Source organism: Alligator sinensis, unplaced genomic scaffold, assembly GCF_000455745.1.
Source record: "Alligator sinensis unplaced genomic scaffold, ASM45574v1 scaffold74_2, whole genome shotgun sequence".
Classification (NCBI taxonomy): domain Eukaryota; kingdom Metazoa; phylum Chordata; order Crocodylia; family Alligatoridae; genus Alligator; species Alligator sinensis.
The window spans coordinates 416,566-432,685 of record NW_005841931.1 but is presented as its reverse complement, the minus strand read 5'-3'; the positions used below and the strand labels follow the sequence as shown (position 1 = coordinate 432,685).

General features: G+C 42.7%; 1 protein-coding gene across 1 annotated transcript in view; it reads right to left on the bottom strand.

Moving 5' to 3' along the window:
• Positions 1–3,188: 3,188 nt before the first annotated feature.
• The window catches only part of LOC102381461 (tyrosine 3-monooxygenase-like), a 43,808-nt gene continuing 30,876 nt past the window's right edge, over positions 3,189–16,120 (bottom strand). Inside the window, exons 10-12 of the mRNA XM_006019549.3 lie at positions 14,118–14,213; positions 5,145–5,278; positions 3,189–3,348 (exon numbers count right to left, since the gene is read on the bottom strand). Of these exons, the coding sequence (XP_006019611.1) occupies positions 3,189–3,348; positions 5,145–5,278; positions 14,118–14,213 (390 nt within the window). The remainder of the gene's footprint in view (positions 3,349–5,144; positions 5,279–14,117; positions 14,214–16,120) is intronic.

Sequence of the window (16,120 nt, the reverse complement as noted above, 5' to 3'; positions counted from 1 at the left end):
CTTGAAACCTGGCAGGCTTTGTGGCCTCAGTAAGAGCTATCACCCCTGCAGTTTTGACCCCCCTGTGGTGTGACACACAGCCATGACAGGAGTTTGGCTTTCAAGAATTTGGGGTACAGTTGCCCCAAAACCCTTGCACTGATCTTCTTGAAACTTGACAGGCTTTGTGGTCTCAGCATAGGCTACCATCCCTGCAGTTTTTTACCCTGCTATGTTGTAACACTTAGACGTGACATGAGCTTTGCTTTCAAGAATTTGGGATGCTGTTTCCCCCAAACCCCTGTACCGATCTTTTTGAAACATGGTAGGCTTCATTCTCTCTGCAGAGCCTACCATTTCTGAAAATTTCATCCAAATCAGACAAAAAATGACAAAATTATAGGTATTTTATTGTTTCCCCATTATACCCTGTGGCCGGATCTTAGAGGTGGCTCCGAGGCGGCTCTGAACTGCTTTGGGAAGCTGAAGGAGGTCGGCGCTTCAACTTGGATGTGCTGCTTCGGACCCCAAAGCTTCTTTGGATCCGAAGCTCTGTCCGAAGCCTAGCACAGCCCTATCAGTAACAAGAGGAGGATCAGGGAAAGTGTGGGTCCTTTAAGAAATGAGGGATGCAACCTAGTGACAGAGGATGCAGAAAAGGCTGAAGTGCTCAATGCCTTTTTTACTTCAGTGTTCACAGGCAATGTCAGCTCCCAGACTGGGAAGGAGCACAGTCTGGGAAGGAGGTAAGCAGCCAACAGGGGTAAAAGAACAGGTTAGGGACTAATAGAAAACCTGGATGTATACAAGTTTATGTGGCCACAGAGAATGCAGAAGGTGCTGAGGGAGTTGGCTGATGTGATTGCAGAGCCACTGGCCATCATCTTTGAAAACTCATGCGGATCCAGAGTAATCCTGGATGACTGGAAAAGGGCAAATATAGTGCCCATCTTTAAGAAGGGGAAGAAGGAGAATACAGGGAACTACAGACTCACATCAGTCCCTGGAAAAATCATGGAGCAGGTCTCAAGGAATCCATTTCTAAGCACATGGAGGAGGAGAAGAAGGTCATTAGGAACAGTCAGCATGGATTCATCAAGGGCAAGTCATGCTTGACCAACCTGATTGCCTTCTATGATGAGATGACTGGCTCTGTGGATGCAGGAAGAGCAGTGGATGTGATATACCTTGACTTTAGTAAGGCTTTTCATATGGTCTCAGTCCTGGGGCCAGTTTTGTTCAATATTTTCATCAATGACCTGGAAGATGGCATAGAGTGCACCCTCAGCAAGTTTTCAGATGACACCAAGCTGTGGGGAGTAGTAGATACGCTGGAGGGTAGGGCTAGGATTCAGAGAGACCTCAACAAATTAGAAAATTGAACCAAAAAAAAAAAAAAATCTCACAAAGGTCACTAAGGACAAGTGCAAAGTCCTGCACTTAGGATGGCAAAATCCCATGAACTGGTACAGGCTGGGGACCAACTGGCTAAGCAGCAACTCTGCAGAAAAGGACACAGTGGTTACAGTGGACAGTAAGATGAATATGATCCAACAGTGTCTCTTTATAGCGAAGATAGCTAATGGCATACTGGGCTGCATTGTTAGGAGCATTACCAGCAGATCGAGGGATGCGATTATTCTCCTCTATTCAGCACTTGGGAGGCCACGTCTGGAGTACTGAGTCCAGTTTTGGGGGCCCCACTATAGAAAGGATGTGGGCAAATTGGAGAGAGTCCAGCAGAGGGTAATGAAAATGGTTAGGGGACTGGGGCACATGCCTTATGAGGACAGCTGAAGGAACTGGGCTTATTTAGACTAGAGAAGGGAAGACTGATGGGAGATTTAATTTAATCCTTCAATTCCCTGAAGGGGGGTTCCAAAGAGGATGGAACTAGACTGTTCTCAGTGGTGGCAGATGGCAGAACAAGAAGCAATGGTCTCAAGTTGCAGCAAGGGAAGTTTAGGTTAGATATTAGGAAGAACTTTCTCACTAGGAGGGTAGTGAAGCACTGGAACAGGTTACCCAGAGAGGCGGTGGAATCTTCATCCTTGGTGGTTTTTAAGACCCAGCTGGACAAAGCCTTGGCTGGGGTGATACAGCTGGAGCTGGTCCTGCTTTGAGCAGGGGGTTGGACTAGATCACCTCCTAAGGTCCCTTCCAACTCTAATGTTCTATGATTCTATTATTCCAAACCTACTTTTCTATGCTTTTATGATTAATTTGGACAAGTTTCCAAGTGCCTAACTCATTTTTGGAAATGGGATTTCAGTATCTCTCTCACACAGATACTTTTGAGAACTGTACCTAAAGGCTAATAGCTCTGAAGGGACTGAGGAGTTTTAGGTATCCACATTTCATAGAAACTCAGTGGGAGATGATGGTCTAACTCCTTTGAGCTACTTTGAAAATCCTACCGTAAATGTCCCAGAATTCAAATATTAATCTAATCAGACTCCTTGGACTTCTGCCTTGTGGGACTTGAATACTTTAGAGTCTAAACTCTAAATTCCAAAAGGAGACAGTCCCGGCTTACAAATATTGTGGATTATATTTTGTCCAGGGACGATACTTGGCACACTTCTATAGAACTTTGAATTAAGCACTAGATTACCTAGCAGCATACAACAGCCATTGAGTGAAATGCCAGTCTGAAATATATAGCATTTACTAGGGCTCAACCCCATAGACACTAGTTATTGGACACAGTGAGGGAATCATTCATGGTAGTCAGTCTTAGATTTCATAGTAACTGATAGCAGAATCAGGCCCATAGACTGCATATATGATGCCTTCAGAGAGTTATCAAGACTGATAGTTTGGGGTTTGTGTCATTTAAGTGTATAATACAAATCACACATGAGAAGAGTTATGTGCCATTCATTTATACAGGCCTGGGACAGTGGTATGAATTTCTATATAGTATTAACAAACATGAGAAGGTAAAATAATAGCTAATATATATACTGCACACTGTTCTCTCTCATATCAAAGTCAGGATTTTGTTCTTGTTTTTCCACAGAAACATATTAGAACTAGTTATAAATGTGGCTAAGACTGAATGGCATAAATTGCTTAGAAGAGACTATCTTGACTGTGTTACTCATGGGTTGGGGATCTACATACAGCTGCATTTTCACCACTAAGTCAGTAAGTTCTAGAATTATCCACAGACACATTGGCACTGGCTCAGACTGGCTAACAAAATTTTAAGAAATATTTTCAAGAGCAAAGCAGAGATTTTTCAGGTCCTCTTTCATTTGTTTGAGTGTGGTCTTGACTTTCTGGGGTGTATTCAGAACCTCTATGCTGCAGGTGAATGGATCATAGTGAAGAGTAAAAGGCTTCTGGATTTTCAAAGCATAGCTTCTGTGGGGGAAAATGATATATCCACAAGTCCAAACATTATTTACCTATATACATAATCTATGAGGCCTAATTTGTCACTTTTTTACTATACTTTTATGGCAGAATGGGAGTGTCTACATGTGCAATTAATGTGACTGAATAAACCGCAGCACAATTTGAATTGGAGTAAGCTAATCCTGACATCACTGTCTACACATGCATTTAAGCACAGTAATTTACTCCACTGTTGGATAATACCTGTGTCTGATGGGACTATCTGACAGTACTTTAAATTAGTTTACGCGCATGTAGACAGTGATGCTTTACTGTGCAGTAAATTAGTCTACTGTGCAGTAAAGCACAGATGTGGATGTGCCCAATTAGGCTAGTACTGAACTGGAGTAATTCAGGAGGGGAGCACACCCATTCAGTTATTTTTCTATTTAAAAGTAACCATGATAACCATCCTTATAGAGAAGAAAAAAAATGGTATGTATGTATTACAAGTCCCAGAATATTTTCCTCTGTCCTTTGAATGAACAAAACAGTGATACCAGTCATTTATGGCAATGTTTCCATTTGGAATTTATGGCTGCTTATAGAAAAAAAAACCCAAAACAAAACACGCTTTACCAGAAGCAGCAGCAGCACGTTAGTTCAACCTGGCTCGGCAGCATCTGCATAGATCATGTGCTTCAGCAGGACTTTTTAGCACTTATCTAATAGCTGACTGAATCAGCTATTGGATAAAAGCAGCAAAAAAGCCTCACTAAAGCTCCCAATCTACACAGTTGTTGGGCTAGCTGGATCCAACTAAAGCAATACTTCTTTGGGACATGTGCTGGGCTCAGCGCAGGAGTGCACTGACTTTAAAGCACCACTTTTTTAATGTCTGTAAGCAGCCTAGTAGGTGCTAATAGTGACCTCTGAACTTAGGTTGCCCAGCAAAGGATTCTTGTGACTTTTCCAGAAGCTAAAACACAGCTATAGTGGGTCTTGGAAATATGGCATAGAAAAAGTCCTGAAGCCAAAGAAAAGTGTTTTCCTTTTTTCTTGTGAATTTCTGTTCAGGTTTGACTAAAATATATGCTCTTGAAAATCATTATTTCTCTTCTGCCCTGTGACTTTTTAGCAGAATGTTTACAGAAAACTAAATTAATAACTGAACATGAACACTGTAATCTAAGGCTATGTCTAGCCTGGCATCACTCCCAAAACAGCAAACCATGCCATGGGAACCTTGGAACAATAGCCTCATTTGGAGAGTTAAGAAGGCGATTTAGACTAGTGTCCCATCTTATGACCAATGCCTTCCCTGACCCAGTACATAACCCCTGCCATCTATTTCCCTTATCCTGTGGGAACAAAGCCTTCTGGTGTACACTAACAGAACTGGTTCTGTAGTTAAAGCTGTGCTCAAGGAAGAGCCAAGGCTTCAGCATTCTCAAAACCATTGCTGGCACAGATACCAGATGTGACAGGAGTACAATATTGTGTTTTCTGCACTAAAGATTAGGATTTGGCCTGATGTATTCACCTGAATCAGGGGTCAAACTCCGGGCCACAGAGCTTTTGGATCCCACCCACAGAACCACGGATTTGGCAGCATTCAGTGGCAGGGCCTCTGTCTGCCCTGCACCACAATTGGGCACTCAGGACCTTGGCAGATGGGGAACTTTCTCTCTGGTGTGCCACAGTTGGACAGCAGGGAGAAGTGGCAGAGGTGGCTGGGTCATACTGCCCAGTTGCCTGAAACCTAAGCTGGGTTGTCAACCCCTCGTGTAAATGAAGAAGCTATGCAGCAACACCATACTCACTGGAGTTTTGCTTTGGCATCTTCAAAATTTTCTGCTATGAAGTAGACAGGCTGGAAGGTCTGATCCTGATATGGGTGAACTGCAGTCACTTCTGGATCAAATGGCTTGTACTCAGGCTTGTTTGATAAAGCAAACTGTAGAAAAAAGCAACAGCAGCAACAATAACAATTAGAATTAAATGAATAAAAATATAGTGATTAAGAATCTAGAATCTATTGGGGATGGCTCATGATGAATTACTGGAAACTACAATTATAGTTTAAAGTTTATTTTAATAAACTGTGCCTTGTACATTAAAGCAGTGTCACATGGGAGCACTATAGCCCTTCTGTAGAAACAAATTCAGAGTCTGAAACCATTTAAAAATGTATTTATGGATGTTAATGATGAAGTTAAATGGAAGTCATGGATATACATGCTGGCGAGTGCATTGACAAGAAAAGAAAACTGTTGCAAGTTACCCCTTCTCTGAAGTTTACATCGCGTGTACCAAAACACAGATTTTTGGCTTCACTGAGGGACAGTCAACACATTCCCTGCCTATCTGCCCAGCCCTGCAGTATATACAGCAGCCTAAAGGTTGCTCTAACATATACCAGCTGGCAATAGTTCCCAAGAGGATATCTAGCACCTCCTTATTGTCCAATCCTTTTGCACCACTTCACCAGTTCAAGTAGAGCAACATGGATCAAAGAATCTGGCTCTAAAGTGCCAAATCTACTGAAGATGGGTGAGTGAACAAGAGCAAGGAAACAGCCAGAATTGCAGAGAATGCCACATCTTTTTTAGCAAAACCAAGTCTCTCCCTTTCATAAACATGAAATGCAGAGTAATAATGAGCAGGGACCAGCGCAAAGCAATGCGGCTGGGTCCCTGGGGCACAGGGGCAGCGGGAACTTGCCTGTGGTGCAGCAGCAACAGGATGATCATGAACATAGCTCTGCTGGTGGCAGTTGTTCTCCCTCCCCCCTCCTGCCATAACAGAGTGATTATGATCGGGGCAGTTGCCCCACCCTAGTTCCACCACCGGCAAGGACTCTGGGGCAAATAATAGCAATTAAGCACAAGCCACAAACTCCCTTACTAAACAAAAATAAAGACTGAACACTGAGGGCCAAATTCAGTCATAAGGTATGTGTACACAATTCCCATGGAAGTCAGTGGAAGATTTGCCTGTGTAACTGAAGGTAGAACTTGGCCTCAGTGAATATAGAAACCCAGAAACATATCATTTGGTGGAAGAACTTCAACAGAGTCTAATGAATTTCTCATGTCACTAGAAGAACACTTGGCTCTGGGATATCACTAGAGTAAAATGCAAGAAACTCCTGAGCATCACTGAAATCACAGCAAATCTTAACTCTTCTCCAGTCAGCAGAATATTATCAGGAAACAGATAAATAATCCACAGTTTTTAGCACTTAAAGTTGGCAATACCACAAATGATCAGAGACTCTCTCGAGTCTTAAATTTAAATAGTCAGCTCTAATTTTTATCTGAGGCTAATTGGCACAAAACAAACTTTTCCAACCAGGAGATCTTACAATACCTTCAGCTCTCCTGTGAAATATGAATTTTTATTTCCACCTAGGATAAATTTTACAATCTTTGCATTCTCTATGCCTGAAGAAGGGCAAGTGTGCCCGAAAGCTTGCAAATAAAGACTTTTTTTGCAAATACAATAAAATCCCTGTTATCCAGCATGAGTGAGGAATGCCAGATGCCGGTCATGTAAAAATTCTGGTTATCTGAGGCAGATAATGTAGAGCGGGATGGGGTGGTGGTGGCCACATGCAGAGCGGCAACAACACAGGGTGGCGTGTGGTAGCCGCTGCCACGTATGAACTTTTCCACCCTGGGTCCATCCAGCCAGCCAGAAATTCCAGTTAATAAAGTATTCTACCTTGTAGAACGCTGGATAACAGGGATTTTACTGTATCTAGTTGGGTTAATAAAAGATATCACCTCTACCACGAGCCCCTCTGTTTGGCACTCTCTCTGATATTTGAGCTATGAATCCAGTTTTGAATCACTTGCCTCCTACCAAATAAGGATCTAAAATCTCTTTCTAAATACCAAGGTATGCTTGCTAGGGCTGTGCAAAGCTTTGGTCCCCAATTAGATTCAGTGGAGATTGAACCCAATTCAGTGGCCAAATCTCCAAATCTGAATCAAATCAGAGGACCCCTTAATCTCTCCGAATCAGACCCCTCCAAAATTGATTGAGAGAGATTCGGAAAGATTCAGAGATTCGGACATAGAGACAGCTTTAAATGTTTTTTTCTACATACCTCTAGGTAGCAGGAGCTCATGAATGCTGTGATGCTGGGGTGCATGGAGTGTCCCACAGAAGTGCAGGGGGTTCCCCAGTGCACTTGGCAGCAGACCCAGAAGTGGACCAGAAACATGTCCAGTCCACTTCTGGGTCCTCCCTGCACCTCCTTGGCTCAGTGACTGGTGCCTCCTGCAGCTGATCGCTGAGCCAGGGAGGGGTGTGTGTGGGGGGGGGCTCAGCACGCTCCCTGGCAGACCTGGAAGTGGACCGGAAGTACTTCTGATCCAATTCCGGGTTTGCTGCTGAGCATGTGGAGGGCCCCCCCTGCACTCCTGTAGGACTCTCCATGTGCCCCAGCATCGCAGCAATCATGAGCTGCACCTGCTACCTCAAGGTATGTAGAAAAAAAAACTTTTAAAGCTGTGTCTATGTCTGAATCACTGATTCTCTGAATCAGTATCAAATCTTCAGATTTGGATTCGGCCAAATTGAATCGGGGACAGGGATCTGAATCAAGGAACTGAATCACTGTCTCCAATTCAGGCTGAATCTGAATTGAATAGGGCCCTCTTCACACACCCCTAATGCTTGCCCTGGTCATGCAACTGGCACCCAAAGTGAGGCAAATTTCTCAGGAGAGTCTCTGATCTTTTGCACCATTCCCAGCTTCAAGTGCTCAAAAGTCATGGGTTAGGCTCACCCCCACCCCTTGATAATAATATATATTTTAAAAAAAACACGTTTGTTTTATCATTTTTGAACTTTTAGGGTCTAGTCAGGTTATATTTTCAAACTTTTCTCTACAGTCAGTCACAAGAGTTGCAAACAGCCTGCTTCCTCTGCAGGTCAAAGATGTGACCGAGGCATGTGGACATGCCTGAGCTGGTTTAAAATTAGCTGGCTCAAGTACCTATGCAGCACTGCAGCAGCTGCCTCAGCATCAGTCACTGGTTATGTACTCCAGGCAGTGGGGAGTGCTTTTGCAGGCTGTGTGGAAACCCAGGATTCCATAACTTGATTGCTACTGAGGCCTAAGCTAGTTACCTTAATGCTATCTTGGATATGTCAATACAAAAATCAATCATTCTGTTCGATTGCAACATAAATATACATTTTTCAATGAAAGTAGAGATTCTCCTAAATCTCTGAGCTGGGGCTTTAAGACAAACACCACATATTATGACAGTCCCATACAATGATAAAATTGCAAGAGCCAATGACACTGAATGAGATATTCAGTTCAAGTTGCTGACTTGAGAAATACAAACAGTTTCATTAAGCTTCCCTTATCTGAACTGAACCAAAATTCTGAATAATTTGAATCTCACCCTAACTTGCAGGCCAGGTTGCTATGGAAGTACGGCAGACCTTGCCTAATATTTTGGCCAAAGAAATTATAAAATTTGAGTAGATTTTGCTCTTCCCAGTTCTATCATTTGCACTGCACAATATAAAGATACACATCTGAGAATACTTATAAAGTCTAAAATGTGCGTGTTAGTAATACTCAAGCATACGGCTGTGGGAATTATAAGCTTTGTGAAACAATATGGAAGAGCTTGAGGAACTTGCAAGCCATACGACCATACTCAGCCATCGGTATTTAGGCGTAACTTATCCTTGATTTCAGTGGGAAGTTCAGCTGAAAAACTGATGGCCTGGAAGAGTGCAGAGAAATGAAGGGCTTGCTGTGCTGCAGAGGAAGCATATGTATCACTGAATACTGCCAAAAGTACAGTACAAGGTGTTACATGTTGTAGGACAGAGTCCAGCCTAAGTGTTAACATGAGGAGCATTTTACATAATGCAAAACAGCTGACAGATACAGTATAATGGAAAGCTAAAAGTTGTTTTGGGATTATTCATACAGTTCAAGGAAGCAATGTTGGCCAGTAGTGTCTCACCTCACCTGCTAAGCTTCAAGTCAAACACGGTTCTCTGCTCTTTTTGAACATCTGCATGCTACGACTAGGAGAATGAGTCCAGTGATAAAGACTCAAGTACCAGCAAGAGGCAGACGACATACAGCTCTCCTTATCCTTCATCACCTATGACCCTATCACTCCCACCACAATGACCCAGAACTTGGAAGGAATCAGATCTTGGGTAAAAAGCAGTTGGCTGAAGCTGTACTTGAGCAAGACAGAGATGAGGTAGGTGGAAAACATTCTGGAAGTGTCCACGCCTGTACTGTAGGTTCTTCTAGTTGAAAGAATATGCCTGCAATTCGTCATATCAGTTGATAATTTAGGAGTGTTCTTGGATTTCTTGTTGACAAGCATTCGTATGGTGGTATTATACCTTATCATCTCCGCTTTAGGAATCCCCATCTCATCTGGTCAGACAGTGACTTGACCTCAGTTAGTCATACCTCATCACCTCTGAACTGGATTATATGTAATACTTGGGAGTGACTCCACTAGACTTACAAAACTGCAAGCATGTAACACTCTAGTATGTCTCCTCAGCAATACGAGTTACCATGAGCACATCAGTCCTGTCCTTCACTCTCTACACAAGTATTTAATATTCTGTGGTAACATGTTGAGATCTCATTTCTCATATTCAAAGCATTCCACAGCCTGTGCCCAGGGGAGCTACAACTCTGGAATGAATGGTGAACAAATCTGTTCATCTGAAAGATTCAAATTTTTCATAATCAAAAGAAATTCATCTGTGCGGGAGACAGAACTTCCTTGGGAATCACTCAGACTGTGGCCTGTTCTTCCAATAGCAAAGGACCATCCTAAACCTCATCTGAGCTACACCCGTTCCACTGTGCAGCCAGATCAGGGCCAGCTCCCCACCCCTTACCCCCACTCCGGACAGATCTAGCCTTAAGATGGACCAAACACCACCCATTCAGCTCACAGGGTGAAAAGGTTGGGCTCCACAGACCTAAATACTGCTGATAATAAGTGATCTATAAAAATGTGTGTAGAATAGAATAAAATGGTTAAATTGAAGTAAGTTGTCTTTTTTTTTTTTTGGCTGTTAAAAATCCCTCATGTTAACCAGTTGAATATGCATAAGACTACTTGTCATTTACCCTTTTGGGTAACCAAATGCGAGTCAAACCAGCACATTAACCAGACCTCATAGTGCTAGATCTACCAGAAAGAATGATTGGGAACAGACACAAAGGCAAAGCATCACTATTCAGCAACTGTCTGATAGTGATCCAGGCTCCAGTGACACCTCAGTGGTCTTGAGTTTGTGGAAACAGATTTATGTTTCTGCAACTATCCTTTAATCCATGGATGCTCAGCGCCTGGCCTGAAGTTCAGATCTGATCCCTAACACTAGGTTATCCAGCCTGCAGGGATCACCACGGATCTGAAAATATGGTAAGAAATAATGCTGCCAAATTTCTGGACTTGTGGGGAGCCCCACAAGCCACAGAGCATGGCCCTGCATACTGAATCAGGTGTGCAGGGTGGTGCAGGGCCCCACCCCAGTGTACAGGGCCAGGCAGGGGTAGCATGGGGCTTCAGGGCCTGATCTCAGCACACAGGGGCAGCAAGGGGCCCAATGTAGCCCATGGGTAAGCCCCGTACTACCCATCTGGCCTGTCAGACCAAAGATTGAGCAGCACTGCTTTAGTCTGTCACACCTTTACAAGTCCTTTGCTGTCTATCGTTTTGGTATTTTTCAATCACAATGATGAACTTACTCTCCCAAAATACCCTCAGGTAGGAATGGAAACCATTTCATTCTGGTGTTCTATTTGGGTACTATTACTACTTAAGAGTTTGGGTGATCCACCTTGCCATATTGGATATGTCTGTAGGCCACCTTCCCAGTTCTCTTGAAAATGCTGCCAAGGAGTATGCCTTCTCACCCATTCCTGTTTCAGATGTTTGTCTACCGCTAAGGGGGCTTAGTCCAGAGCTTGGAAGATAGAGAAAACACAGATTCTGGTATGCTCAGATCCAGGTGCTGGAAACTAATGTTTATGTTTAGCATATACCTTCAACAGATTCAAAATTCAACAACCTGGCAGAGGAGGAGGTGATATCTGATTCCACAGTTTGCATTAATGGGAAAGGCAGCACTGTGAGTGATTCAGATGCCTTGCTTTCTACATTCAGTTAAACAGCAGATGTAATTCTGGCCTTTACAACAAAGGTCATACATTAACTCCATTTCTCTTACACACAGACCTAGCTTTAGACTGTAACTGGAATCTCTATTGTGATTAATTTCTTAAAAGAAATTTAAAGCTTTGTCAAAATCCCTAGAGGCCACACAGTAGAAGTACTAGTTAACCTTTGCTGACTTTTTGAACTTTTGCCTAGGTGCCTCAAAACATAAATATCTGCAAACATGAGGGCCATTATCCTTTATTATTGTGTTTAACATCCAAATAAATTTGATTTAAAGATAGCAAGTATTCAGATGGGCAAGCAGACAAAACAAATGCTTAACTCTTGTTCCATTCCAGGTTTTGATCATGGACCTGATTGTTTTTTTAAAAATAAATTAAATCCAGTATAATCTTCATAACTGTTGATTATGACTATCAGAAATGAAAAAGGAACCTTTAAAAATATTAAAATCTCACTGTCTCTCTCCTAGAACAGATATAAGTCTAAACCAAACATAAGATACTGGAGCTTAATGTACGGAGATGCCCGCTGGTCTATTGTTTCAAAGACAGAAAGTTCAATGTTACATAGATGATTCATGTACTGCTGTTATAAAGCTTTTAAAACAGTCATTAGTAGTGTAAGGATGGGTGGCAAGTAGGGCATACCTAAGCAGAGAGACGGAATGGAGTGGAGGAGACTGCCTCATCCTCCTAGCCCCACCTCTCCTCCATCTGAACCCTGTACCTTCCCTGCTGTGGCTCTGGTGCCGGCAGTGTGAAGGGACAGAGTGGCAATAGCAGCATACCATGTAGGAGCAGCTAAAAGTTCACTACTGCGGAAAGGAGATGTCACCTGCTATTTTGCTGGTGATTTTTTAGCTGCTCAACACATGTCAGCGGCAAAAAAAAAGGTGACTTTCTCCCCTGCAGCAGCAAACCTCCGGCTGATGCCTCTGCAACCAAAGCTGCCACTGCCCAAGACATGATACTGGCCAATTATATCTCTGACACAAGCATCAACAGAGCACAGTACCTTATTGTAACACAAGTTTACATATTATTGGGCCCATCCACACATTCTTTAATGCACCATAATTAGGGCACATTAAGTTTAGTACAGGTACTAACTTAATGCGCTTTAATTGGCACTACTGTGCAGTAGTGCTGGTGCATGCTTTTTTGTGATGCTAATGCTCAGTAGACTAATTCTACTGTGCATTAGCACATTTTTTGCTGGTTGCACTAATGCTCAGGAGAATTAATCTACTGTGCATTTAGCATCTTGTGTAGACACACCCAGTATTAATCAGCAAGGATCTCCAGGCTTAGACAAGGGAAAGCTCCTGAAAGCATGCACCATTCAATGGGCACACCAAACCTGTTATTCAATTTGCAGGTGTTTTGAGCAAACCAATGCCAGAAGTCTCACTGGGAGCTAAAATGTAGATAACATCTGATTCCTATCTAGTTGGCAACTCATAAAAAAACCTTGTAAAGGTTTTCATATAGCTGGCAGCTTTCCTTCCCCATACTCTCACCTAGAGTGCTACAGCACCCCATCAATGAATTTTGGGGAGGTTTGTGCAATGTTTATGAATGAGGTAGCAATACAAACACCTTCTAGTTATAGTCACACAACCCAGGCTGCATTCATGGTCCCACACAGTTCTGCAGTAGAGTATATCCCCCTACTTGTCTAATGTTAAAATATTTTTCCATGGAGAATTTTGGCTTATAACGATGCTTTAAGAGAGTGCAATGTTACCTTTGGCATTTACTAAGGCTTCAACCCCATAAAACACATAAGAACACATTTAAGTATCTGAGTAGTTCTATTGACTTCAATGAGACTACCCGTGCTTAAAACTAAGTAGGCAATTAAGTGTTTCACCAAATCAAGAAGTAAATGGCTGCTTTACTATCAAATAATAGACCTATGCAAGAGGATACTTTATACCTCCAACAAGGGTTTGGTTTCTCTTCCTCCTACATTAATACATTGCACTATATTTAGGTAACTGGTGTGTGTTTTCATATAAAATAAGAGAGGTTCCAGGCTAGAATCAGTTTTAAAGAATATTTTGGAATTTATAATTCTTAAAAATTAATCTTTGCCACCTTCAGTGATATTACAGCTCTCTGACATTCAGTTTATGATAGTCAATCATGTGAAAATTCAGGGTATTCATTGACAAAAACGTGCAAAATTTGTAATAGGTTTAATACTGCCCTCTAGTGAGTAGCAGGGACAACTACACTAGTTTAAAGCAGGGGAAAGCCAAGTTTCAGGTAAAGGTTTGATAAAGGCAGTATAACTGCATGCAAGTATGGTTAGTCTTCAGAGCTATGTCAACTATTTAATTTGAAGACAGGCACAATTCAGCAATATTCCTATCCATATTGTAGTGTCCATTACAGGAGACAAAGGAATATCCACTTTTCCCTTAGGAGTGAAGAGTGAAAAAGGAAGGCTTTTGAACATGACACTAGTGTTTTTAAAAATATCCTCATGGTATTTGATGTCAGGAATAATTATGAATTTTTTTTCCACAAAAGTTTAGAAAATGGACTATAGAAATAAATAAAAATATAAACATATTTTACTTACTTTAAGCTCCCCATAAGATGAAAGGAGTCCTGCCCCATAAGCTTTGATGGATCCATTTTGTTTGCAGAGCCCAAACTCAATAGTAAACCAATAGAGCTGATGAGCAAGAACATTTAGTGAAAACCACCATCTCAATAAGCAATCATTTCCCTTTATTGTAACTTTCTTGTTGCCCTGTCGCTCTTTTGTTTTTTTTCCCCTTTATTACATTTTTCTTAATTTCTTGCTATTTTTTTAAACAAGTATATATATTTTCAGAAGATATCCACATCCTTATTTAAACTACATTATTCAAACGTGAAGTCACTTTGTTCATACTACAGGGAAACTGGACATTATTCTTTTTACTGTATGTCTGCTCCCAACTCACCTTGCTTTGGAAGATGTTTCAAACTACGTTGAGCCATGTTAGCTCTCAATTGCATCTTAGTCAATAGATCCATAGAGCTAGAGGGGTCTCCATAAAAGTATAATGAAAGCCCATGCAGACCACATGCCAGCTCAGCCCATAGATTGTAAATGTCTCTACTGCACTTCTGTAGATGGTATTATTAGCAGAATCTTTAAATCGTTCCTGCTTTAGCAGTGACATTCACTTAAAAATGAAGCCAGATTCATCTTTATCTTGTTGCTGCAGAAAACAAGCAGGTGTATCAGTTGGTTAACCTTGCCAGTTGAAACTGTTGATACATTACAGACAGGTCTGTAACCTTGCCCCACAGCCCTTTGCTATCTCTTCCCTCTAAAGGTGCAGGGGGAGGAGGCAGGCATAGAAGGCAGAGTCTGTGCACTCAGCACCTTCTCCCTGTAAGCTAGAGGACAAGCAGGCGACAGGACCTATGCAGGGAAAGAACAAACCAAACTTTTTTCCAAAGGTTTCCCTATGTGTCAATTCTAGAATGCCAAGTTAATTTGGTCTTTCTTGACCCTAATATCTGTAGCGTAATCCAATGTAGTGTATGGGGCAATGTAGGCAGGTCAGGCATGAGTGCTGACAGCTTTCAATCTGTCATGGTCACACCCAGTTGTGTAGAAATGGACAGATGAACCTTAAGAACTGGGTGAACTAAAGGGTATTTTAGAGTTTGTTTTACTAAAAATTGAATGGCAACACTATTAGGGACTGTACACAGACAGCCTGGAGCTACCTGTTACTTTAAGATAAATAGCAGCTCAGCCAGGGAGCATGGCAGGCTAAGCAAAACTGCAGGGCATCAGGGCAATAGGCTAATGGGGTAAATGGCAGGCACCTGCGGGCAGTCAGCTGATGGATGTAGGCAGCACCCTGGGAACATATAGTGCCCAAGGGGCACACAACTGCCTTGAGCCCAGCCAGGGGCAAGCTCAAGGCTCTGGTGAGTATTGAGCCTAGAGCGGGTATAGTGTGATGCACCGAGACAGGGGCCCGGCACCAGAGAGGGATGCAGCCGGCCAGGGGCCCAGCAGACAGGGACCAGGGGCCGGTGATGGAAGGAACAAACATGAGCTAGAGCCCCAAAGCCAGGTCCGATGCAGTGGGCCTAGGCTAGAAGGCCTAGCCAGATTAAAAGGGTGGAGGCCAGGGAAACCAAAGCCTCAACAGTGATGACCGTAACACCCACAAGGCATGAGGCATGGTGCAGGGGAAGATTTGAAGCCAAGTAATTAGCCCATAAGGCTTGAGGTACCCTCCGGTGGCACAGCTACTAAGTAAGGCCCAGTGTTGGGTGTGAGGACCACCAATGACCACTAGGGTGCTGGGGACCCTAGTGGGGGTTCAGTGAAACCAGAGCTATGCTAAGGTCTGTGGGCAGCATCCCTATCTATGACTATTTCTATCAAGGCATAGCAGGCAAGATGGAATGGCACTTTAGGGGCAGAGCAGGCACTGTTGCAGAGCCACCAGGGGGCAACAGCCACCCCTGGGACCTTGACCTTATTACAGGGACAAATCGTATTTCATCTTTACATATCTACATGTACTAATGCATCCAAATGTAGCTGCATAAGTGCCTTGGAAGGGA